Source organism: Natator depressus, chromosome 22 (assembly GCF_965152275.1).
Source record: "Natator depressus isolate rNatDep1 chromosome 22, rNatDep2.hap1, whole genome shotgun sequence".
Classification (NCBI taxonomy): Eukaryota; Metazoa; Chordata; order Testudines; family Cheloniidae; genus Natator; species Natator depressus.
This window is the reverse complement of record NC_134255.1, coordinates 481,398-505,488: the sequence shown is the minus strand read 5'-3', so window position 1 is coordinate 505,488 and position 24,091 is coordinate 481,398. Positions and strand designations below refer to the sequence as shown.

General features: G+C 46.8%; 1 protein-coding gene across 1 annotated transcript in view; it reads right to left on the bottom strand.

Annotated features, from left to right (window-relative positions):
• LOC141976046 (uncharacterized) overlaps nt 1-22,785 on the bottom strand; it is a 35,894-nt gene extending 13,109 nt beyond the window's left edge. The window contains exons 1-3 of the mRNA XM_074936828.1: nt 22,752-22,785; nt 12,148-12,230; nt 8,294-8,420 (exon numbers count right to left, since the gene is read on the bottom strand). Of these exons, the coding sequence (XP_074792929.1) occupies nt 8,294-8,420; nt 12,148-12,230; nt 22,752-22,770 (229 nt within the window). The 5' untranslated portion in view covers nt 22,771-22,785. The remainder of the gene's footprint in view (nt 1-8,293; nt 8,421-12,147; nt 12,231-22,751) is intronic.
• Between the last annotated feature and the right edge of the window lie 1,306 nt (nt 22,786-24,091).

Below are 24,091 nucleotides of genomic sequence, written 5' to 3'. Positions count from 1 at the left end.
CTTGCTGGCAAGAATACTGTGGGAGACCGTGTCAAAAGCTTTGCTAAAGTCAAGGAACAACACGTCCACTGCTTTCCCCTCATCCTCAGATCCCAAGGCCATCTTCCTTGGCTCAAAGTGGCAGGAGAGTTGTTATTATAAATCATATTCATTACCTTAGTGCCTAAGGACCAACTAACAGTGGGTCCCCATTGTGCTAGGCAAAGTACAAACAGAGAATAGTAGATGGCCAATGCCTGAAGAATTTACAATCTAAATATACAAGACAGACACAAAATGGGGGTATAATGCACTATTAGAATATAGATATTCAGGCCTGCCTGTAAAGCCTATACTTTAAGAACTTAGGTGTACAGTAACTCCCCACTTAACTTCCTCTCGCTTAACGTTGTTTCACTCTTACGTCCCTGCTCCACTACAGAACATACTCCATTTAAAGTTGTGCAATGCTCCGCTATAACGTTGGTTAGCTGCCTGCTTTGTCCTCAGCTGGCAGCCCCCCATCAGCTCCCCTATGTGCCCCCCAGCGCCTCCTGCCCACCAGCAGACCCTGCAGATCAGCGCCTTCCCCCTGCTCCCCCCACCTCCTGCTCGTGGCAATCAGCTGGTTTGTGGAATTCAGGAGGCAGGAGGGAGCGGGGAGGAGTAAGGACTCAGCACGCAGCCTCCCCCACCTTTCCCTGCCTCCTGCCTGCAGCAATCAGCTGGTTTGCAACATTCAGAAGGCAGGGGAGGGAGGGGGAGCCTGCAAGCCGAGTCCTCACTCCTCCCCCCTCCCTCCTGAATGCTGCAACCAGCTGACTGCCACAGGCAGGAGGTAGGGAAGGGAGGGGGCGAAGCGAGGATGCGGTGTGTGGACGAAAGCAAGAGGAGGTTTGGAGGGAGAAGAGGCAGGTTAAGGCTGGCTTGCAAATCCTGAGTGGTGATGATCTTGACAGGAAACGCAGCTCCAAAGTGATAAGGGGAGTTGATCATCTAATGACTTGCTATAAAGAAATTTACCAAGAAAAAAAAAGGAAAGCAAAACAATCTCTAGATGTGTTTTTTCACGTTCAGAAAGCTCAGCAAGAACAGCAAGAGGAGCAGCCGGACAATCCACCCTCTTCCACTCTCTGACTCCACCACCTCAACCAAGCTTCATACTCAGCAATGATGATTGTAGTATTAAATTGTTGCTTTAAAATAGTTTAAAACTTACACCTGAATTAAGTTGCTTGTTTAAAATTGTTTAAAATGTATATAATGCCTTTTGTCTGGCAAAAAAAAAAAAAAATTCCCTGGAACCTAACCCCCCCATTTACATTCATTCTTATGGGGAAATTGGATTCGCTTAACATCATTTTACTTAAAGTCGCATTTTTCAGGAACATAACTACAACATTAAGTGAGGAGTTACTGTATTTTTAATCACTTAGCTAGTTACAGGGGTATAAAAACAAAGAATGAAAATCACAGTCTGCCTATGTATGGGCCTTCTCTCACTAGGATAGTCTGAGGCCTTGTTGTTAGGCTAAGGCCTTTGGCTAAGCAGCAGGGGCAGCCATAAGCTGGGAAGCGTAGGGTCACCTCCTCACATCCCAAACCAGTCACATTGAAATAAGGTTGTATTGGGCTGTTAGGAAGATGATCCTGTCTGGATAGTGCCCATCACCACCAGATAAAGAAACAGATCTTAAGATATTAAAGAAAACTTAGTTTGATAGCATCCTGTCTGGCAAGAAATCACTTATCAACGGTTGTGAAACCCTCATTTCTGTATTGTTTTATATTTATGGCCACCACTTTTACATTATTAATCAGTCTGGTTCTCTAATTGTTTGTCAGCTGTATAATTAACGTTGCTAGGTGTAAGTTAATTAGGGTAGTGGGATATAATTTGTTAGAGAATTATGTTACACTATGTTAGAACTGGTTTGTTAAATTTCAGTAAAATGATTGGTTAAGATATAGCTGAGAATATTACTATATAAACTGGGGTCAATCAGGAGGGGGAAGGGAAATTGGAATCATGTGTGTTAAGGGGTGGAACGGGAACAGGGACACAGGCAAGGCTCTGCGGCGTCAGAGCCAGCAAGGGGGATGCTAGGTAAACGCTCTGCAGCGTCGGAGCTGGGAAGGGAACACTGGGGAACAGACTATCAGCGTACAGAGATAAGCCCGACAAGTGTGAAAGGCTTCGGAATATGCTTGCTTGGAAACTAACCCCAATAAACATTGCATTATCTGCGCTTCCGACTTCTGGTCTTTTGCTTCTTGCTGTCTGCGTGACAAGGACCAGGGAAGTGGGAGGGTGAAGGGAAAGCCCTCTAACAAAACTGACATGACCTGATAACTAAGAGGTAAGCCTTTAAGGAAGGTTCTAATACACTTTGGAACCCATCAGGTATTCCCATGAGGGCTGAGGAGGGGGCAATGGTAAATATGAATTTAGATCATTTTCTTGTTTTATATCTTTTTCTCATAAGGGTTAACTTCTGGCACATTGTCATGGATCCATAGGACCTGTGCAATGCCCTGGCTTTTAAACAGTCCTTGGGAGGTGCCCCTTGAGTGCACTAGCCCTCCAAGGCGTCCCACTCTTTCACAAGGATGGGCCATGTAGCTTCAACACCTGAGACTAAGCCTATGGCTTCAACACTCCTATTCCAACCTGTGAGCTCTGCCCAGCAGGTCCAGCTGAACCACACTGCTGTTCAGAGACTGTTCCTCACGCATGCTTCAATGCACCTCAGCAAGTTTTTGCTGTGACACTGGGCAGACATAAAACACAGCAGGGTTTACCAAACACAAAACACACCATTGGAAAGTCCTTACATTAGCACCGGAAAGCAAAGAAGACAATATAGTCTATACTGGCCACTGCCCTTGAGCCATGCTGCTGTAGAAAACATTTTGGTTTCCTTTCACTGTGCCTGTCCATCTGTCTTCACTCCAGTAGAGCTCCCTGCATCTGCGAGCCCAGTTCTTCCTGCTCCCCAAAACATAACAAGTCCATGTATGCTTCACTCAGCCAAGCGGAAATCCTCCCATGGACAGGTGACAATTATTCCCTTGTCTCTGTCGGGTATTCCACTGATGTAGGTTGGTCCCAGCCAGTCCTTAATGACCCATTCATATCACCCCATGACAGTTACGTGACAAAACACCTCATGTCTCCTGCTCTTTATAATCATAGCAATACCGATCACAGAGGGAAACTGAGGTGTGTATTGGCATCCTACAAGTATCACCAAAATTCCTACCTCTATCACACACCAACTGCTCACAGCCCTTGGAGAGAAAGCAAAGCACAAGAACTGGAGATTAGTCCAGTGAACACAGTGGAGGACAAGCTGCAATCCTCAAACCCTGATCAAAAAGTAGAGGCATGTGGGTCCCTACCCATAGAGAGGGGCTGGCTAGGAGGCCTGATACTTGAGAGGGCATTCCTTAAGCAGACCATAGAGGCAGGTCTAAGGCTTAGCTACCCCAGAACTGTGACATCGCAAAAGCACATTTTGGGGAATTAGGAAATCTAGTGACTAAGGTGTAATGGGAGGGACAATTAAACTCCCCCAGTGTGTGGAGAAGGCTGGGTAATTAAACAATAAAATTCAGGAGCAACAGCCTCTAATTATTCCGGAAAAGGAGAATGTAAGAAAGAAGAACTGGGCCACGCAACCTCGGGAGGAACAGGTTCAAAGATCTAAGGAGCCTGGAGGGAAGATAGCTTGCAGCTGCTGCAGATGGGGGAAAGGGGTGGGGTGGGGGAGAACACTCTCTCCAAACGCTCACTCCTGTTGACTCTGACGTGATTTTATGATCTATGACCTAGTCTCATGTCTTGTGGGCAATTTTATACATGCTAGAGGTAAAATGTCTTTATCAGAGTATTGCTTATTACCTTGGAACATGCATGGAGGGGCAAGGAGCTGGACGAGCACAAGTCTATGGGGCCGGATGCACGGCATCCGAAGGTGCTAAAGGAGTTGGCGGATGTGATTGCAGAGCCATTGGCCATGATCTTTGAAACGTAATGGCGATCGGGGGAGGTCCTGGATGACTGGAAAAAGGATAATGTAGTGCCCATCTTTAAAAAAGGGAAGGAGGAGGATCCGGGGAACTACAGGCCAGACAGCCTCACCTCAGTCCCTGGAAAAATCATGGAGCAGGTCCTCAAGGAATCAATTTTGAAGCACTTTGAGGAGAGGAAAGTGATCAGGAACAGTCAACATGGATTCATCAAGGGCAAGTCATGCCTGACTAATCTAACTGCCTTTATGATGAGATAATTGGCTCTGTGAATGAGGGGAAAAGCAGTGGACGTGTTATTCCTTGCCTTTAGCAAAGCTTTCGATACAGCTCCCAAAGTATTCTTGCCAGCAAGTTAAAGTAGTATGGGGTGGATGAATGGACTATAAGGTGGATAGAAAGCTGGCTAGATTGTCGGGCTCAACAGGTAGTGATCAATGGCTCCATGTCTAGTTGGCAGCCGGTATCAAGCGGAGTGCCCCAAGGGTCGGTCCTTGGGCCGGTTTTGTTCAATATCTTCATAAATGATCTGGAAGATGGCGTGGATTGCACCCTCAGCAAGTTTGCAGATGACAGTAAACTGGGAGGAGTGGTAGATACGCTGGAAGGTAGGGATAGGATACAGAGAGACCCAGACAAATTAGAGGATTGGGCCAAAAGAAATCTGATGAGGTTCAACAAGGACAAGTGCAGAGTCCTGCACTTAGGACAGAAGAATCCCATGCACTGCTACAGACTAGGGACCGAGCAACTAGGCAGCAGTTCTGCGGAAAAGGACCTAGGGGTTACAGTGAACAAGAAGCTGGATGAGTCAACAGTGTGCCCTTGTTGCCAAGAAGGCTAACGGCGTTTTGGGCTGTATAAGTAGGAGCATTGCCAGCAGATCAAGGGATGTGATCGTTCCCCTCTATTCGGCATTGGTGAGGCTTTATTTGGAGTATTGTGTCCAGTTTTGGGCCCCACACTACAAGAAGGATGTGGAAAAATTGGAAAGAGTCCAGCGGAGGGCAACAAAAATGATTAGGGGGCTGGAGCACACGATTTATGAGGAGAGGCTGAGGGAACTGGGAAGCATACATGGACTCGTTATGTTTTTGGGAGCAGGAAGAACTGGGATTATTTAGTCTGCAGAAGAGAAGAATGAGGGGGGATTTGATAGCTGCTTTCAACAACCTGAAAGGGGGTTCCAAAGAGGATGGATCTAGACTGTTCTCAGTCGTAACAGATGATAGAACAAGGAGTAATGGTCTCAAGTTGTTGTGGGGGAGGTTTAGGTTGGCTATTAGGAAAAACTTTTTCACTAAGAGGGTGGTGAAATACTGGAATGGGTTACCTAGGAGGTGGTGGAATCTCCTTCCTTAGATGTTTTTAAGGAAAAAATGTATAATGAAGTGAAACTGAACAGAAATAAAACTGGAGTGTAGGCTCTAAAGCAACAAGGCTTGGGTAGGGATTTGGGGTTAAAGGTCTAGGATTCCCCACAGCTCTAGATCCCCAAACCTCTCCTCCCTCCCACTGATGCACCCAGGCCACCTCCCGGGTGCTCTTTCTCCACACTCCCCTCCCCTTCTTCCCATTACTCTCAGCCGGCACCACCTCCCAGCACTTTGGAAGCTTCTTGTGTTCCCCCCCTATTAGCCAGGATGGGCAGGAATGGTGTCCCTAGCCTCTGATTGCCAGAAACTGGGATTGGTTGACAGGGCATAGATCACTTGATGATAACCTGTCTGTTCATTCCCTTTGGGGCACCTGCCATTGGCCACTGTCAGAAGACAGGATACTGGGCTTCATGGACCTCTGGTCTGACCCAGTATGGCTGTTCTTATGTTCTCCCCATCTCTCACTACCTCATCCCTCCCTGCTGCTTCTTAGCTTTAATCCTGCACACACCCTCCCCATGTCCTGGCACCCAAAAATGATCTACTCCCCCTCTTCTCCTCCCCCCACCCATGGGGTCCTGAATGGCAGCATTATACATTCTTCTACCAAAAGAGGAGCTCATCTGACTGTCACACAAGCTATGCATGAGTCTGTGACGTTATTGACAGAATCAGTAACTGTACAGATCACTATTGCAACCACTGTTATATATTTGCAGAAAATATGGTACAAAGGTTGTTGTGTGAGGTGTCTCTGGGAAGATTATGATTTGCTGGTTATGTTTATACTGTCTATATATGTGAATCAAATTGTAGTTGAAGTTATGAATATTGGCTCTATACTGTCTGTATTTCAAACTTATGCTATGCTTCTGGGTGACACCCCAGACAAGGTGGTGTCAGCTCTGCCTAGTCTGCTTGATGGCCCATTAAGGACCACCAGCTATACAACTGACCCATTGAGAGAAGGCAGATACACCTTGTGAAGCAGCAAGGTATGCAGGGACAGGTGTATGAACAGAACTCTTGAGGTTTTTTCAGGCCATGTGATGGACAGCTTGTCTTTGGGACAAAGAAAGCAGAAACCACATGGCAAGAGACTATAAAAACCTGCTGCAGTTCCTCCACCTTGTCTTCAATCCTGCTTCTTACCTCTGGAGGGACTTTGCTACAAATGGAAGCTCTACACAAAGGACTGATGATCCATCCCAGCTGTGGATGTCCTCCCGAGACTCGATTTGAACCTGCAGTTTATTCCATCACTGCTACAAGCCTGAACTAAGAACTTTGCCATTATGTATGTAATTAATTTCATTTAACCAATTCTTGCTCTCATCTATATCTTTTTCCTTTTATAAATAAATCTTTAGATTTTAGATTCTAAAGGATTGGCAACAGCATGATTTGTGAGTAAGATCTGATTTGTATGTAGACCTGGGTCTGAGGCTTGGCCCTTTGAGATCTAGAGAACCTTTTTTCTTTTACTGGGGTATTGGTTTTCATAACCATTTATCCCCACAATGAGTGGTGGGGAGCATTTTGGGGAGGGTCAAAGGTGTGATTGGGGAGTGGAAGATTCTTTTGCAGGCTGCAAGAGGCCAAAGGGGGAAGGAGAAAGAGAGCAGAGAACGGGTTAACTCAACACTGCAGCTAGCAAGCTCAGTCCAACAATAAGACGCTGGCCCCAGCCCAAGGACGCTGCTCACAGCCAAGACTTGGCTGACAGCCAAGAAAGACAGGGGCGTGAATGTGCCCGAGCAGCCATGAGAAAGAAAACCCCAACTGCACAGACCTACAAGGCAGCGAGGCCAGGAAAGAAGAAAACAAGGTTTAAGACTGAAGAGATTGAAAACACCGGCGAGAGAGCAAGAGGGGGCATTGAGCCTTGCATCCCTGGAGCGAGGGTGTTTTGAGAAAGCTGAAGACACCATGGAAAGCTGGTTTGGACTGGCACAGAGGGCACCAGGAGCAGAGGTCCCTGAACGAAGCACCCCGCACAAGGAGCCCAGGACTTAAAACCCTCCTGAGAGCTGGAGCAACTTGGAGATCACAGCGAATCCTCGGATGACCTGGGCCCAGGACAGCACTCCCGTCCACCCTTCCCCCACTCTTCTTCTTACGTTAAACCCAGGCTTGGCCAGCTTTGGGTCAGGCGTATGTGAGTATGAAAGTGGGTTAGGGCTTGGGGCAGTAACTCTTCCTTCCTTCGAGTGACGTAGAAGCATTTCTAGCACTCTCCGCTGTTATTTTATTATTTTATCAATAAAGTTTAAAAATTTAGACACTTGATGTGTTCTGTCATCTCCTCCCTTAACGATTCTGTGGCCTCAGCCTGATCACCTGATGCCTCAGACAGACTGGTGACAGAAATCTGTCACAATACTGGGAAACTGGCGTGTCTAAGGGAATTGCTCGTGTGACTTGTGGTTAGCCAGTGGGGTAAAACCAAAGTCCTTTCTGTCTGGCTAGTTTGGTTTGGTTTGCCTTAGAGGTGGGAAAACCCCAGCCTTGGGCTGTAACTGCCCTGCTTTAAGCAATTTGTCCTGAATTGGCACTCTCAGTTGGGTCCCACCAGAAGCAGCATCATAACAGAGTCATACACCTATTTACTTAATTTAGAATTCTACAGGCAACATATTTTCTTCTTAAAATGAGGAAGGCATGAAAGCTATAGTTATTAACGTATCCAATAAGGATACATTAAATGCAATTTTAAAATGACTGACGGCACCAAAAAGGCACATGTCCAAAAATTATACTAGTGGGTGGGGGATAAGGCAAAAAAAGGGGGGCAAGGAAACTTGTCAAAACTTGTAGGATGAATAATGGTATAAAGTTACTACTACTCAGGTTCTTTAGAGACCCCCACAGCTTCAAATAACCGAGGGGACAGGACTCCTTACCCAGCAAGACCACCGAGTCATAGTTCTCCTGCATGACATCCCTGTAGAGGGATCTCTGAGTGGGGTCCAGCAGAGCCCCCTCTTCCCTGGTGAAATCCACAGCCACCTCCTCGAAAGTCACCGGCCCCTGAAAGAGCAAGAGTCCAACACTCAGTACCTGCTGCCCCAGTGACAGCCCCACTATTCATGGAACAGCAGGACCAGGTAAATGGAAGCTCTGGGAGGCACATGTTAACAGTCCCACCCCACCTTGCTTACAGCAACCAGGAGGCATCAGAGGGTAGAAAGAAAGAACCTTTGTGTCTGCCAGCTGACAGACAGAGGCAGGGTCTTCACATTTATCACATACCTACTAGCCAGAGCTTGATATAGGAGATGGGACTATCTATGGACACTGCTGGTGGCTCCCTGTTAGGAATCCCAACACTCTCCAAATAAAATATACGGAAGAAAGGGGATGTCAATAGTAAAGAAAAGTGGTGGGATCTGAGTTACTACACAGAATTCTTTCCTGGGTATCTGGCAGGTGAATCTTGCCCACATGCTCAGGGTTCAGCTGATCGCCATATTTGGTGTCGGGAAGGAATTTTCCTCCAGGTCAGATTGGAAGAGTCCCTGTGGGTTTTTCACCTTCCTCTGTAGCATGGGGCACGGGTCACTTGCTGAAAGATTCTCTGCACCTCGTTTTGAGGACTTCAGTAGCTCAGACATAGGTGAGAGGTTTATTGCCTGAGTTAGTGGGTGAGATTCGGTGGCCTGCGTTGTGCAGAAGGTCAGACTAGATGATCATAATGGTCCCTTCTGACCTTAATATCTATGAATCTATAAAAGAAGTTAGGTCAGAATTGTAGAAAATTGATAAGGGAAGCTATCAGCAAATCAATGACCAATCAATAAAATAAGAAGGAAGCTTTTAAAGTACAAAATTAATCCTAACAATGGTAGTGGTAAATCACTAGATGGAAATGGCAGAATTATCAAAAATAACGCAGAAGAGGTAAAAGTGTTCAATAAATATTTCTCTCCTGGATTTGGAGAAAAACAGATGATGTACTCATATCATAAGATGTTGACGACGACATTCTTTCCATTCTAACAATAACTCACGAGGACGTTAAACAGTAGCTATTAAAGTTAGACATGTTTAAATCAGCGGGTCCAGATAACTTGTATCCAAAAGTTTTAAAAGACCTGGTGGAGGAGCGTGGTGGACTGTTAATGTTGATTTTAATTAGGACTTGGAATACTGGGGAAATTCCAGAAGACTGGAATAAAGCTAATGCTGTGCCAATATTTAAAAAAAGTGTAAAAGAGATGACCCAGCTAATTATAAGAGTGTTAGTCTGACATCGATACTGGGCAAGTCTGATCAGCCGATACTGGATTTCATTAATAAAGAATTAAAGGAGGGTAATATAATTAGTACCCATTAACAAAGGTTTAGAAAAAAATAGATCCTATCAAACTAATTGGATATCATTATTGGATAAGATAAAAAGTTTGGTTGCAGCTATTAGTATTGATGTAATATACTTCTGTAAGGTATATGACTTCGTTCAGCACAATATTTTGACTAAAAAACTAGAATGATACATAATAAAAACGGCATACATTAAATAGATTAAAAACTGTGATTGTAAATGGGGAATCATGGTCGAATGGATTTATTTCTAGCGGGTTCCCGCAAGGATTGGTTCTTGGCCCTCTGCTATTTAACATTCTTATCAATGACCTAGAAGAGAATACAGTAACTCCTCACTTAACGTCCTCCCACTTAACATTGTTTCAAAGTTACGTCGCTGCTCAATTAGGGAACAGGCTCATTTAAAGTTGTGCAATGCTCCCTTATACCATCGTTTGGCTGCCTGCTCTGTGCACTGCATGTAAGATTTCGAGGAAGAGCAGCGACTTTACAGGGGAGCAATGCATAAGTTCCTCTTCTCCGCCTCCTCCCCATCCTTCCCAGCGCTTCCCCCACCACCAAACAGCTGTTTGGTGGCGCTTAGGACTTTCTGGGAGGGACAGGGAGGAGCGGGGAAGCGCTGCGTCTCCACTCCTCCCTCTCCCTCCCAGAAAGTCCTAAGCGCTGCCAAACAGCTGTATATAATGCCTTTTGTCTGCCCCCCAAAAATTTCCTTGGAACCTAACCCCCGGCATTTACTTTAAATCTTATAGGAAAATTGGATTAGTTTAACACCATTTCACTTAAAGTTGCATTTTTTCAGGAACATAACTACAACGTTAAGTGAGGAGTTACTGTATAAAACCATCACTGATAAAGGTTGCAGTTGCCACAAAGACTGGGGGTGGTGGTAACTAATGAAGTGTCAGTAGATTCAGGTTCCAGCACTGGGAGTCTGGGAAGTTTTTTCAGCCCTGGCTGGAGGGTTATTTCCTGTTCCACAAAGAGGGAAAGTTCCATTCCCAACTCCTGTGCCTTGAAATTAGGCCCTATCTGACACTACACCCATATTCAGCATAGTGGTAGGATTATAGTATGATTAGGACATAATTATGATGCATTTTGTGCAAGATGCGTCATGTGCAGTGTTATTGGAAAAGTTATGATTTGCTGAATAGGATTATCCTATTTGTGTGCCTGTATCATCTTTGTATCTGAAGTTATGGATATTGACTCTATATCTGTATTTCAAATGTGCTTACTCTGGGTAACACCCACAACTAGCCTTTAAGGTACAACAATGAAGAAGCGAGACAGTGGTGATGGCTCATCAACAAAGACAATGGACCATGGAAGAGCTTAGCCTTCCTGCGAATGTTTCAGCCAACCTATGAATCATGGCTACCATGACTCAGCACGGCATGCTAGGTCATGTGACCAGACCACATGACACTGAACTCCATTTTGGTACCTGTATTTTTCCACAAAGTGGACTGGGAATTAAGTTTGGAACAAAGGGTTCCTGCCATATGGAAAAGCCATAAGGTGGGGTGTGACATCATCTCTTGGCCTCATTCCCCACACAAGAGAACTGGAAACATCTGAGGAACAAAGACTGAACTGCGGGAAGTGCTGGTCCCAGGGTAAAGGGATTTCTAGCTTGTGTATTGAAACTTGGTGGACTGCTTGTATCATCAGTCAGGGTGAGAAATTGCTAATCCAAATTCTATCCATCTAGTATGTTAGGCTTAGTTTGAATTTTTGGTTATTTGCTAAGTAATCTGCTTTGATCTGTTTGCTATCACTTAAAATCTATCTTTCTGTAGTTAATAAACTTGTTTTATGCTTTATCTTAACCTGTGTATTTTGAGTGAAGTGTCTGGGGAAAAATCTCAGCTTGGTTAGCACAAGCTTGTTCTACATATCTTTCCCATATCAAGGGGAAGGCGAACTATATTAATGAGCTTACATTATACAGATCCCTGTGCACTATAAGATGGTATAATTCTGGATTTATACTACAGCAGGTGTGCAAAGTTGGGGAGCTGGGAAATTGGCTGTTGTCTTCTATCTGTCCTTGAGTGGCTTAGGTAACGCACTCAGGTAGCTTAGTTGGGTGTATGGCGCCAGCTGCTGTTGTGTTGAGTGATAACAGGGCCTAGAGAGGCTGGCTGCATCTCCAGCAAAGCAGTGTGAGAAGGGCCAGCCCAGCTTGAGGGTTAGAGGGCACAGCAGTTCCCAGAAGCCCCCAAGACTGCACCCTGGGGGTGACAACCCATCACAACCTAGATTACACAAGTCTCAGCAGGTTTGTCACATCCTGTCCCCTCCCTTTCTCCACCCTAGATATTTCCTGCCTCCCACCACCTCTAGCAGCTCCCAACTTCCTATGCATTTACTGCTCCTCTCCCTCCAAGCAGAACCCACCACCAGCTCCCTGATAATCCGTTACCTGAGCCAGCTCCATTGCAGCCATTTCCTTCTCCCTGGGAGGATGGGATGATCTGGAGTGAAACGTAGACATTATTCTGTAGCCTGCGAGGGTAAGAAGAGCTATGTGAAAGAATTCAGATGGAGCTTTTGTCCATCCCACAAGCCGATTCCCCCTGGATTTTTCCCTGCTAATGGACATTCTAGTTTCTGCCACACTGTGAAGCACAGAGTGACCTTATTCCAGTACAGGCCTAGCTCCCTCCCACCAGGGTGTAACCCTGAGACATGGTGAAACCCTCCCAGTAACAGAGTGTGTTACACTTATAAAGTTTGCGGACGATACCAAGCTCGGAGTGGTTGCAAGTGCTTTGGAGGATAGGATTAAAATTCAAAATGATCTGAACAAACTGGAGAAACGGTCTGAAGTAAATAGGATGAAATTCAATAAGGACAAATACAAAGTACTCCACTTAGGAAGGAACAATCAGTTGCACACATACAAAATGGGAAATAACTGCCTTGGAAGGAGTACTGCGGAAAGGGATCTGGTGGTCATAGTGGACCACAAGCTAAATATGAGTCAACAGTGTTGCAAAAAAAAAGCAAACATCATTCTGGGATGTATTAGTAGGAGTGTTGTAAGCAAGACATGAGAAGTAATTCTTCTGCTCTACTCCACGCTGAGTAGGCTTCAACTGGAATACTGTGTCCAGTTCTGGGCGCCACATTTCAGGAAAGACGTGGACAAATTGGAGAAAGTCCAGAGAAGAGCAACAAAAAATGATTAAAGGTCTAGAAAACATGACCGAAGAGGGAAGATTGAAAAAAATTGGGTTTGTTCAGTCTGGGGAAGAGAAGACAGAGAGGACATGATCACAGTTTTCAAGTACATAAAAGGTTGTTACAAGGAGGAGGGAGAAAAATTGTTCTTATTAACCTCTGAGGATAGGACAAGAAGCAATGGGCTTAAATTGCAGCAAGGGTGGCTTAAGTTGGACAATAGGAAAAACTTCCTGTCAGAGTGGTTAAGCACTGGAATAAATTGCCTAGGGAGGTTGTGGAATCACCTTCATTGGGGATTTTTAAGAGCACGCTGGTCAAACACCTGTCAGTGGTGGTCTAGATCAGTGCTTCTCAAGCTATCTGATGTGGGGGACCGGCAATCTTTTCCCCCCCAATTGCATGCAGATTGGCACCGGTCCGCAGACCACCACTTTGAATAGCACTGGTCTAGATAATACTTAGTCTGCCTTGAGTGCAGGGGACTGGACTAGATGACCTGTCAAGGTCCCTTCCAGTTCTATGATTCTATGAACCAAAGGAGTCACTTTGGGGGATTCTCCCTCTCATTGTAAACCTGAGACAGCTGCCTTGGGGACAAAGTTGTTTGATGCTCCAGCCTTTATACAGTCTCTTCTGGGAGGGCCCCCTTTCATGGAATGGGGTCTTGTTTTACCTTTTGGCAAGTGTGACCCCAGGGGCTCTGAGACTGGGCCTTCTTCATAGAATATCAGGGTTGGAAGGGACCTCAGGAGGTCATCTAGTCCAACCCCCTGCTCAAAGCAGGGCCAATCCCCAACTAAATCCTCCCAGCCAGGGCTTTTGTCAAGCCTGACCTTAAAAACCTCAAAGGAAAGAGATTCCATCACCTCCCTAGGTAACCCATTCCAGTGTTTCACCATCCTCCTAGTGAAAAAGTTTTTCCTAATCTCCAACCTAAATCTTCCCCACTGCAACTTGAGACCATTACTCCTTGTTCTGTCATCTGCTACCACTGAGAACAGTCTAGAGCCATCCTCTTTGGAACCCCCTTTCAGGTAGTTGAAAGCAGTTATCAAACCCCACCTCATTCTTCTCGTCTGCAGACTAAACAATCCCAGTTCCCTCAGCCTCTCCTCAGAAGTCATGTTTCCAGTCCCCTAATCATTTTTGTTGCCCTCCACTGGAAGCTTTCCAATTTTTCACATCCTTCTTGTAGTGTGGGGCCCAAAACTGGACACAGTACTCCAGATGAGCCCTCACCAATGTCAAACAGAGGGGAACAATCACATCCCTCGATCTTCTTGCCTCAGCACACCTTGTTTCTTTCTGTGACTCCCCAGTGAGTCCAAATGAGTAGATACTCCTGATAGAGACTGAACATAAGAACATCCCACTGCATCAGACCAATGGTCCATCTAGCTCAGTGGCCAATGCCAGGCCCCCCAGAGGGAATGAACAGAACAAGTAATCATCAAGTGATCCATCCCCCGACACCCATCCCAGCTTCTGGCAAACAGAGGCTAGAGACACCATCCCTGCCCATCCTGCCTGTGACACTGGCAGATGAAGCGTTAGCTCTTGCAAAAGCCCCCATGTCTTAACTGATCATGGACAAATGCATTGCTGGAATCAGTCTGGCTCACCTGTGCTAGTATTGTTAAAACAAGCATTAGGATTATAAGAATGTGTTTAGACTTTATTAAATACTTGTGAGTTGCTGCCTTGGTTAATATCTGACTAGTTGCATTGTGAGCCTCTGTGGCTCTGTAAATCACCAGACAGGAGAGAGACTCTACCTATGTGAAGTGCTGGTTGGCAACAAAATGCATTACACCCTGCCTGGGAGGAAAGGTCCATCAACAGCAGATAGAGCATTATGGGATGTTAAAGACGGCAAAAGACTGTTGTTGTGCTCTTGACTTCCCATTAGCTGAGTTTGCAGCTCAGAGCACATGGCAGGAAGGGGATAAAAAACCCATATAGAAGGAACTGATTATCTGTATGCTGCTTGGACTCCTGGGGGCAAAGTTTCAAGGCATAAGCAAGAGATCCCCAGCTGCTTAGCCTGGGTTAGTTCTAAAGAATATATAGAGCTTGCTTATTATAGAAGCTTCTATTACCTTTCGAAATTTAAGACTGTAACTCTTCTGCATCTATATGATTACCTGCTTTAACTCTGTAAACAACTCTCATTTCCTTTTAAACAAATCTTAATACAGGTTACTACAGGACTGGCTACAAGTGTGGTCTTTGTTGTGAGATCTAAGAATCAACTGACCTAAGTAAGTGACTGGTCCTTTGGGACTGACAGTAACTTGAACATTGCTGTGATTTGTGGTGTAAGGCAATGGTTCTCAACCAGGGGTCTGGGGCCCCCTGGAGGGCCGCGAGCAGGTTTCAGGGGGGCTGCCAGCATTAGACTTGCTGAGGCCCAGGGCAGAAAGCTGAAGTCCCAGTGCATGGGGCTGAAGTCCAGGGCCCTGAGCCCCACCACCCGGGGCTGAAGCCTAACCAATGTAGCTTTGTCGGGGCCCTGTGGCATGGGACCCCAGGCAGTTGCCCTGCTTGCTACCCCCTAACACCAGACCTGGTTTTAAATGCAGAAAACCAGTTATTTTGGCCCATGTGGGCTGTGGAGTTTTTATAGCATGTTGGGGGGACCTCAGAAAGAAAAAGGTTCAGAACCCCTGGTGGAAGGGACCATCTGTCACAAAGGCTGGGTCACCTGCGTGGGGAGATCTACGGGATGACCCAAGGGGACTGTCTGTGATTCCATGTTAATGCTGTTACAGTGCCTGAAGCGTTTACACTGGATACTTGGTTGGTGAAATCTACATATCAACCTCACAACCAATCTGGGGTTTGTGCCCTGCTTCTTACCACTCTGCCCGAGGCTGGCCCTCATGCTCTCGAGTCACTGGAGACAGTGTTACAGAGACTTATGGGCGCAACGCCACCAGCAGCAATTGGCAGCCACGCAGAGCAGGCTTCACAGTGGCACCGTGTGGGCCAAATGGTCCATGGACTCAGTCAAGCCCCAGTTCTCCTCCAGTGCACATCAGCATCCCAGCAACCTTCAAGGAGGGTCAAGGCTGCCACTCCTTCAGTGATGATGGATCTCCAGCATAGAATCACCCGTGCCCCAGGACCCGCCTTATCTCCTGAGACAGAGGTGAATGACAGAGGGTGCACAACGGATCCTGGAGGGGGGGCAGGGTAGGGAAATATATAACAAAACACACCTATTGGGAGTCATCCCTCAGGAAGTGAAGGTGACAGGCATTATGGTGACAGTAAAGGGGGAGGGGATGGAGTGGGAGCAGGAGGGAGCAGCACTCTCAAAGGCAATGTTGCCAGTGGGTCGCCCCACCACATCAGGCATGGGACTGATAGAGGGCCATTCCCTGGGTCTGGGTGCCTGCGAAGGGCTATATAAACCCCACGCTGGCATAGAAGGGGTAAAACTGCTGCTTTAGTCTGGACTGGCCCAGCCCCTCCACACCTGCAAACCATGCCAGGACTGGAGCAGGAGTTAACAGGAGAGACCTACTCTACTCAGAGGGGAGCAACGCTAGGAAGGGAACAGTCTGTGGAGCATCTCCGGCCGCAAGGAGAGGGCTGGCAGCATTCGGGGCTCTGGCCTTCACCGAGGGAGGGTGGGGATCCCCAGAGCTCAAAGGGGGAGCAGGCTGAAACTTGCGCTGGAGAGCCAGTAAATTCTGCAGAGGACTCAGATGCTCCCAGGGCCTCCAGAAGTAAGAGGGGCCAATATCCGGATGGGATCTGTCCACGTTTCCCCCCCGTTTCTTTTCTTTCATTCCTTTATTTACCCTTGTTTTCCAACAGTTGGCTCTTTCAGCTGGTACCCCAAGAGAGGAAGAAAGTGCCCCAAGGCCTCAGCCAGAGGGTTGAGCCCTGACACACTAGAAGGACATGCCCTGTAGCACACCTTGGGAAGGGGGCAATTGGACTCACAGAGGTGCACCCCAGAAGGCCTGAGGCCCAGCAGTTTGGCACCAGTTTGATGGGCTCTCACTGTGGGCTGCCAGCAGCCTGGCACATGGGGTAGATACGGGGTGGCCTGGGGAAGAGGAAGCGGGGCAGCATCCCAGACAGCACTCCGAGAAGAGAAATGGAGAGGGGATGAGGGGCACTGCAGTGAACTCAGCACCCATCCTAAAGGCCATTAGTAGAAAGTTGTCCTCTCCTTGGCCTACAGGGGTCAGACAGTGACACAGAGATCCCTTGGAAAAGGGTGACTTGGTCTTTGACAGCAGCTCTCACCTGATACCTGCCATCACAGCAAACACATCTCTTGGAGGATGATCATGTGAGGTGTGTACAGAAAACTCATAACTGGTCAAGACTCATAATGACTGAGAGATCAACGTATGGGTCATATGTAAGGAACAAAGCATTTATATTGAAAATCTACTTTATGGACTCAGAATGGAAAAAATCTATCACCAAGAGGATTGGCCCATCCACCCAAGAGGGAGTCGTCACTTCTCACTAGTCAGCTGCAAGGTAAGGCAAGGCTCAAGTGATCGGCCTTGCTCCCTCCCAAACTATCAATGGAAAACCATTTGGGGCACTACCAAACACCTGAAATTGGGGTGGGGAGGGAGCTGAAGGTAACACAAATTTGTAGATCATCTGCAGGGCCGTCCCGGGGGGGAGAAGCAAATGGGGCAATTTGCCCCGGGCCCCCCCACGAGAGTTTTCAGGGGCCCCCCAGGAGAATTTTCAGCGGCACTTCGGCGGCAGGTTCTTCAGTGCCACCGAACATACCCGGAGTGAAGGACCCACCACCGAAGACCCGCTGCCACTTCTTCTGCTCCGGGTCTTCGGCGGCAATTCGGCGGCGGGGGTCCTTCCGCTCCGTGTCTTCAGCGAAGTGCCCCAAAGACCTGGAGTGGAAGGACGCCCTCCGCCGAAGACCCCAGACCCCCTGAATCCTCTGGGTGGCCCTGATTCATCCAAAATATGAATAGTGTAAAGGTACATGTTACATGTGTATGGTATGGAGGGGCAGGCCAGAGTGTATAGGGGAGGGGGCATGTTTGGAGCAGGGGCAGACTGGGCGGAGCTAGGGCATGGCTGGACCAGGGTCAGGGGGCCCAGCTCAGTGTGCAGCTCAGGCTACATCACCAAGGTGGCATGTGCCATACCGTATGCTGCTGCTGCCTGTAATAAGTGCCTGCAGCAGCCTAGGACAGGAGACAGCAACTGGTCCCTAAGAGAGGGCTGCAGGGGATGGACAAGAAGGGGAGGTGGAGCTGGAAACAGTGGCAGAAGGAGAAGGTGGGGAAGGAGAGAGACATTTGAAAGCATGACCATTATTCCCATTCCACCGTAACAAAAAGTACAGGAGAGGGGTGCAGCACTTCAGAATCACCCAGCAACTACGTGGAGAGAGCACTGGACAGGGACTTTTCCTGGCACTGCCATCGGCCTGCTGGGTGATCTTGGGTAAGACATTGCACTTCTCTGTGCCTCTGATTGCAAACTTGTGTGAGATCCACAACTGCCTATAGGGCTGCTAACTCCTCCAGCCAACATCGCTCTGTGCAAAAAGCTAGGAAATTCACTTACAAAAAAACTTTTATGAATGCAGGATTTAAGGTTGCCCAGAGCTGTCTGGTGCCCCTCCAGAAGAGACATCAGCAAAACTCAAACTTGTAATAATCAGGAAATGCAGAGATAAGGTACACACCAATGTAATCCTAATTCTGACCCATGTGAGCAACGACCCTTTATTTATTCCTACAAAACCCCTATGTGACCCCAGCCATTTGAGATTGTGCCTATCACTAAAGTACTAGGGAAAACGACAACTATGGCACAGAATCAAGCACTTTATCTTTGCTACAACAGAATTTGGTTTTATGTGAGCTACACTTTACAGGAGCTACTGACACCTGTTCTACACTCAGACACTGAGCCTGCTCCCCAGCAACAGCCGCACCCTTCACCCTCTACCTTTCAGTACATCTACACCTAACTGAGTGAGTGTAGCTGGAGTGCAGCAGAGAACACCCAGTGGCTGCATGAGTAACTCACACCCTGCACAAACATAACCTGCTCACTCCAATCTCTTCTCTGTATGTCTCAGAGCTGCTGCTGTCATTTATGCACACAGGCTTTCACACCTGTTACTGCTTGCAAGACCCAATCCAGTTACAGGACTGAACCCTTATTTTCCCATCACATGGGACAGTCTCAGCTGAGGGCTAGGTGAGAAGGGGAGAAGGTACAAAGTGAAAAGAGTTGCTGTCCCCAGGATATCAAAGAGATGTATTTTTAATTGGTTCTAAAAGAAATGATCTCACCCACCTTGTCTCGCCAAGAGACCTGAAAGTGGCAGGAGACATAAACAGGAAGACAGAGCTCAGGATTCTAAACCAAACATTTATAAGCCCCTGGAAGAAACTACATTTCCCTTCTGCACCTGGGTGTTTGTGTCCTATATGAGGGACCACCCCATTCCTTTCACAGCAGCAAGGGGAGACTGCAGCCAGCCAGATGGTCCTTCCCCATCCTGGGATGTGTGTTGTGAGGAAGTTTGTGTGTGGTGGGTACATGGGCGAGTCCCCAAACAGCTAGACCCATCTGCAGACTGGAAAGCCAGGGCAACTCCAGCACAGCATCAGGGCTCTAGGCAGGGGTAGCTGTTCTGGAGCTGGGCCTCTGCCCCTCTAGGTCCCATGGCAGATGGCTCTGGGAGCATCAAGTGGGTCCATCACTGCAGGGGAAGGTTGGGGCAGTGTCTGAGATCAGGGTCAGGATTGCCGGGGGGTGGTGGTGTCCATGCCCAGGAATGGAATTCACCTCCCCTCCCCACCCCTCTGCAGAGCCCAGCAACTAGGGATTTATCCAGTGAAGCGAATTTCACTCTGGGTGACTTTGAGGCAGCCACTGAAAGATCCTTGCGCCTTAGGCTCCACACTGGCCAAAGGAGTTTACTAGTACTCCCTCCCCAGACTTCCGGGGGCAGCCAGAGATAATTAGTGGGTTATGGGAATTAGAAGATGAAAATTCATTAAGAACTATGATATTTGTGTGTTTATTATTAAATCCCCAGACACCCACCAATCTGCATCCTTCTTCCGATGAGCTATAAATATATAAGGGATTCAGCTACTGATCCTGCAGTGAGTTCCTGCCCCTCCCCACTTTCTATAGCAGCACTTTTAAGAACAGGCCAGGGAAACATGTAAATACTTCAAACCAAATTCTGGAAGCTGCTAAGCATGCACAAATGAAACCTAGGTTCCGTCTCCCCAAGGACCTGGCCCCTAGTGCAAAATAGTACGCACTCGCCAGAAATCTGAAATGGCCACTTCATAACTGATAGAATGTTATTTATCTGTTGACTTCTGGGAATTCCCAGTAAAAGAAACAACCCAATGAAGGTGATACCCTGAGGGAAAGGCCTCATATGTCTTTACAAATTGGTATAATCTAATCTGGAACTTTATACACTAAAATACTTTATTCATAAAATATCAGGGTTGGAAGGGACTTCAGGAGGTCTTTTAGTCCAACCCACTGCTCAAAGCAGGACCAATCCCCAATTTTTGCCCCAGATCCCTAAATGGCCCCCTCAAGGATTGAACTCACAACCCTATGTTTAGCAGGCCAATGCTCAAACCACTGAGCTATCCCTCCTCCCCTTTGTAGCTATGGCTATTGTCTAATGTCACTACAGGGCAGAATCCAGGTTGGGTGCCTTAGCTGCGAATTCCATCCCCAGCACATTGTGATTGCAGTTAAGTGGGTTTGGCAACATTCATTTTGTCTATTTCTATTTTTTATTTCAATTGACAATATTGATATTTATTTTAAGCCCTTTTTTCAATGTTTACAATTTCAATGTTCAGAGCTGTGGGAAATTATGGGGGTGGTCAGACAACAATTATTTAATTACAGTAAATGTTGAGATTCCCAAAGCCAAATCTTTTTAAATGTTCAAACACAAATTGTCAATGTCACAAGCAAAATATACAGTGTAAATATCCTTAAAATCAAACTACTTTCTCCAGAAGCATTTCTGTATTTTACCTATATAAACAGTTTTTTCCATCTGTGTGTGTGTGTGTGTGTGTGTGTGTGTGTGTGTACAGTGAAATCAACATTTACTGCAATTTATTAATAAAAATCCAATCCCTTCAAGCGTACTTTTAAGTAACTACATGCTTTAATTCTTTCACTTCCTGGACTGTAATGCTTCCTTTGGGGATAATTACACTCTCCCTGTGATGTATTTTACTCTCAGTACCGTAACCCTATCATGATGTAGCTCCTGTCTGGGAGCTCTGCTGAGGCCAGTGGCATTATGATCAGAAGGTGACACTCTGACACATGAGCAGAGACCCATGGGGGAGGGTGGAGGATGAGGTAACATGGAGGTTACCAGGGTTGAACATGACCCTACAGATTGTGGGGAGCAAACTCCCTCTCCACTTCTCCTCTCTCCCACCTCCCAGAGTCGGTAACTCTGATAAATCGTTCCCTGAAATCTATTAGCCGCAGAATGAGAGACAGTGATTAACGCAGGTGTCTTAGGGGCTGCAGCGCCAAACCCCTACCTGGGCGAGGGGGATGAAGAACTGCAGTAGAAATGGGTTAGGCTGGCTGATGTGGGACTGGGAGCTGAGTTGACCAAGAGGCCAGAACTCATGGGGGGTTGGGACAAGAAGTCAACAGGACTAGGTAGAGGCACTTCTGTGTAATTTCCCCCGTTTACCATCCCGCCATAATTTAGCAACTCTTCATTCACATTTAAACACAGTGGAGCTAAGCTGTGTTGATGCATTTCCACTTACAGTGGTATAGTTTTAATTAGGTGCTTAATCAGATGCTTATGCAACACAAAGCAGTCAATAATTGGTGTGCTTTCATTAATTAACTTGACTGTGTGCTGTGCCGCACTTTTAAAAAAAAGATGGCTTGAGCAAGTGTCAAAATTTCAGGCATTAAGAAATGGAAAGTTGGTGTCAGTTCATTTCTCATGTGTTTATCTCAAAATTTTAATTTTAGTTTTGAATCAGTATTAATACCATGTTGTTTTAATAGCATTAGAGTCTATTTGTATAATTGTTTGCAAGATTTCATTGGATATTGTGAACCAGCCGTCTTAACCTTTTGAGATTACTAAATACAATCCAGCGCCCCACTCCTGAAAGACCTCAAGCCCTGGCTGGTGGCATGCTCCTTGGACAGCAAACACCTGATGAGCCCTTTCGCCCTAAAATTGCTTTTGGATCTTTGACATTGCTTTATCCACCCCACCAGAAAATGCTATAGGTAACCAGGTAATTACAGCATACCTTCACTAGGTATAGTTCTACCAGCTATGTGCCAAAATTGAAATGGTTCTGTTTGTTTTATCTTTCATTCAGCTTTGCAGTTATTAGATCTCATGTAAAAACTGGAACTGAAATAACCAAAGCAAGTTAAGAAAAGAGTGGCATCGGGCACAGGTGGGAGTAAAACGATAAAGGGCAAGAACTCAGAGCCCCAGACCCCCAATGTGATGTGGCCGTGAAATAGGTTAATGCAGTCCTAGGATGGGTCAGGCGAGGTATTTCCGGTAGACACAGGGAAGGGTTAGTACTGCTATACAAGCAGCAAAGAGTCCTGTGGCACCTTATAGACTAACAAATGTACTGGAGCATAAGCTTTCGTGGGTGAATACCCACTATGTCACACGGTGCTCTGTATTCACCCAGGAAAGCTTATGTTCCAATATGTCTGTTAGTCTATAAGGTGCCACAGGACCCTTTGCCACTTTTACAGATACAGACTAACACGGCTACCCCTCTGATACTGCTATACAAGGCACTGATGAGACCTCACCTGAAATACCGTGGGCCATTCTGGTCTCTCATGTTTAAGAAGGATGAATTCAAAATGGAACAGGTGCAGAGAAGGGCTACTAGGATGATCCGAGGAATGGAAAATCTGCCATATGAGAGAAGACTCAAAGAGCTTAACTTGTTTAGCCTAAGCTAAAGAAGGCTGAGGGGAGATAGGATTGCTCCCTATAAATACATCAGAAGGATAAATACCAGAGAGGAGAGGAGTTATTTAGGTTAAGCACCAATGTTGGCACTAGAACAAATGGATATTGGCCATCAACAACTTTTGGCTTGACATTAGGCGAAGGTTTCTAACCATTAGAATGAAGTTTTGGAACAGCCTTCCAACGGGAGCAGTGGGGGCAAAAAACCTAACAGGCTTCAAGACTGAGCTCAATGCCTTCATGGAGGGATGGTATGATGGGACTGCCTACAATGGCATGTAGCTGATCTGCAACTGCTAGCAGCAAATATCTCCAAAGGCCGGTGATGGGACACTAGATGGGGAGGGCTCTGAGTTACTACAGAGAATTCTTTCCCAGGTGTCTTGCTGCTGGGTCTTGCCCACATGCTCAGGGTCTAACTGACTGCCATAATTGCGGATGGAAAGGAATTTTGCCCAGACTCAGATTGGCAGAGACCCTGTGGGGGTTTTTTTTTTTGCCCTCCTCTGCAGCATGGGACATGGCATGGGTCATTTGCAGGTTTAAACTAGTGTGAATAGTGGATTTTTTGGGTAACTTGAAGTCTTTAAATAATGATTTGAGCACTTCATTAACTCAGCCAGAGGTTATGGGTCTATTACAGGAGTGGGTGAGTGAGGTTCTGTGGCCTGCGATGTGCAGGAGGTCAGACTAGATGATCATGATGGTCCCTTCTGGCCTCAAAGTCTGAGAGTCTATAAACTGTGTTTGCGTTGCACAGACACTGATGGCGATCAGAGCCCTATCGTGCAGCACATGGCAGAGAACCTGACTGAGATCAGGATCCCCACTGTGCTGGGCACTGCACAGAGAGGGACAGTCCTTGCCCCAAAGAGATCACAATCCAAGTAGACAATGGGTAGGAGGAAAACAGAGAGGGGCTGTGATTTCCCCAACGTCACCAATGAGGTCAGTGACAGAGCCAGGAACAGACCCCGGTAACTCCAGAGCCCCATGACCCACAGCTCGGAAAGGTCCCCAGACCCCGTTGTATTAGGCTGCAGGAAGAGCTGGTTTGTCCATGGATGCACAGGCTGTCTTGGCAGGGCAGCTCAGCTGCCGTCCCTGCACATGGCTGGGGGTGCGTCATGGGTCAGGAGAAGTCCGTGTCCAGTCCTGTGGTGCTGTGCTCCTG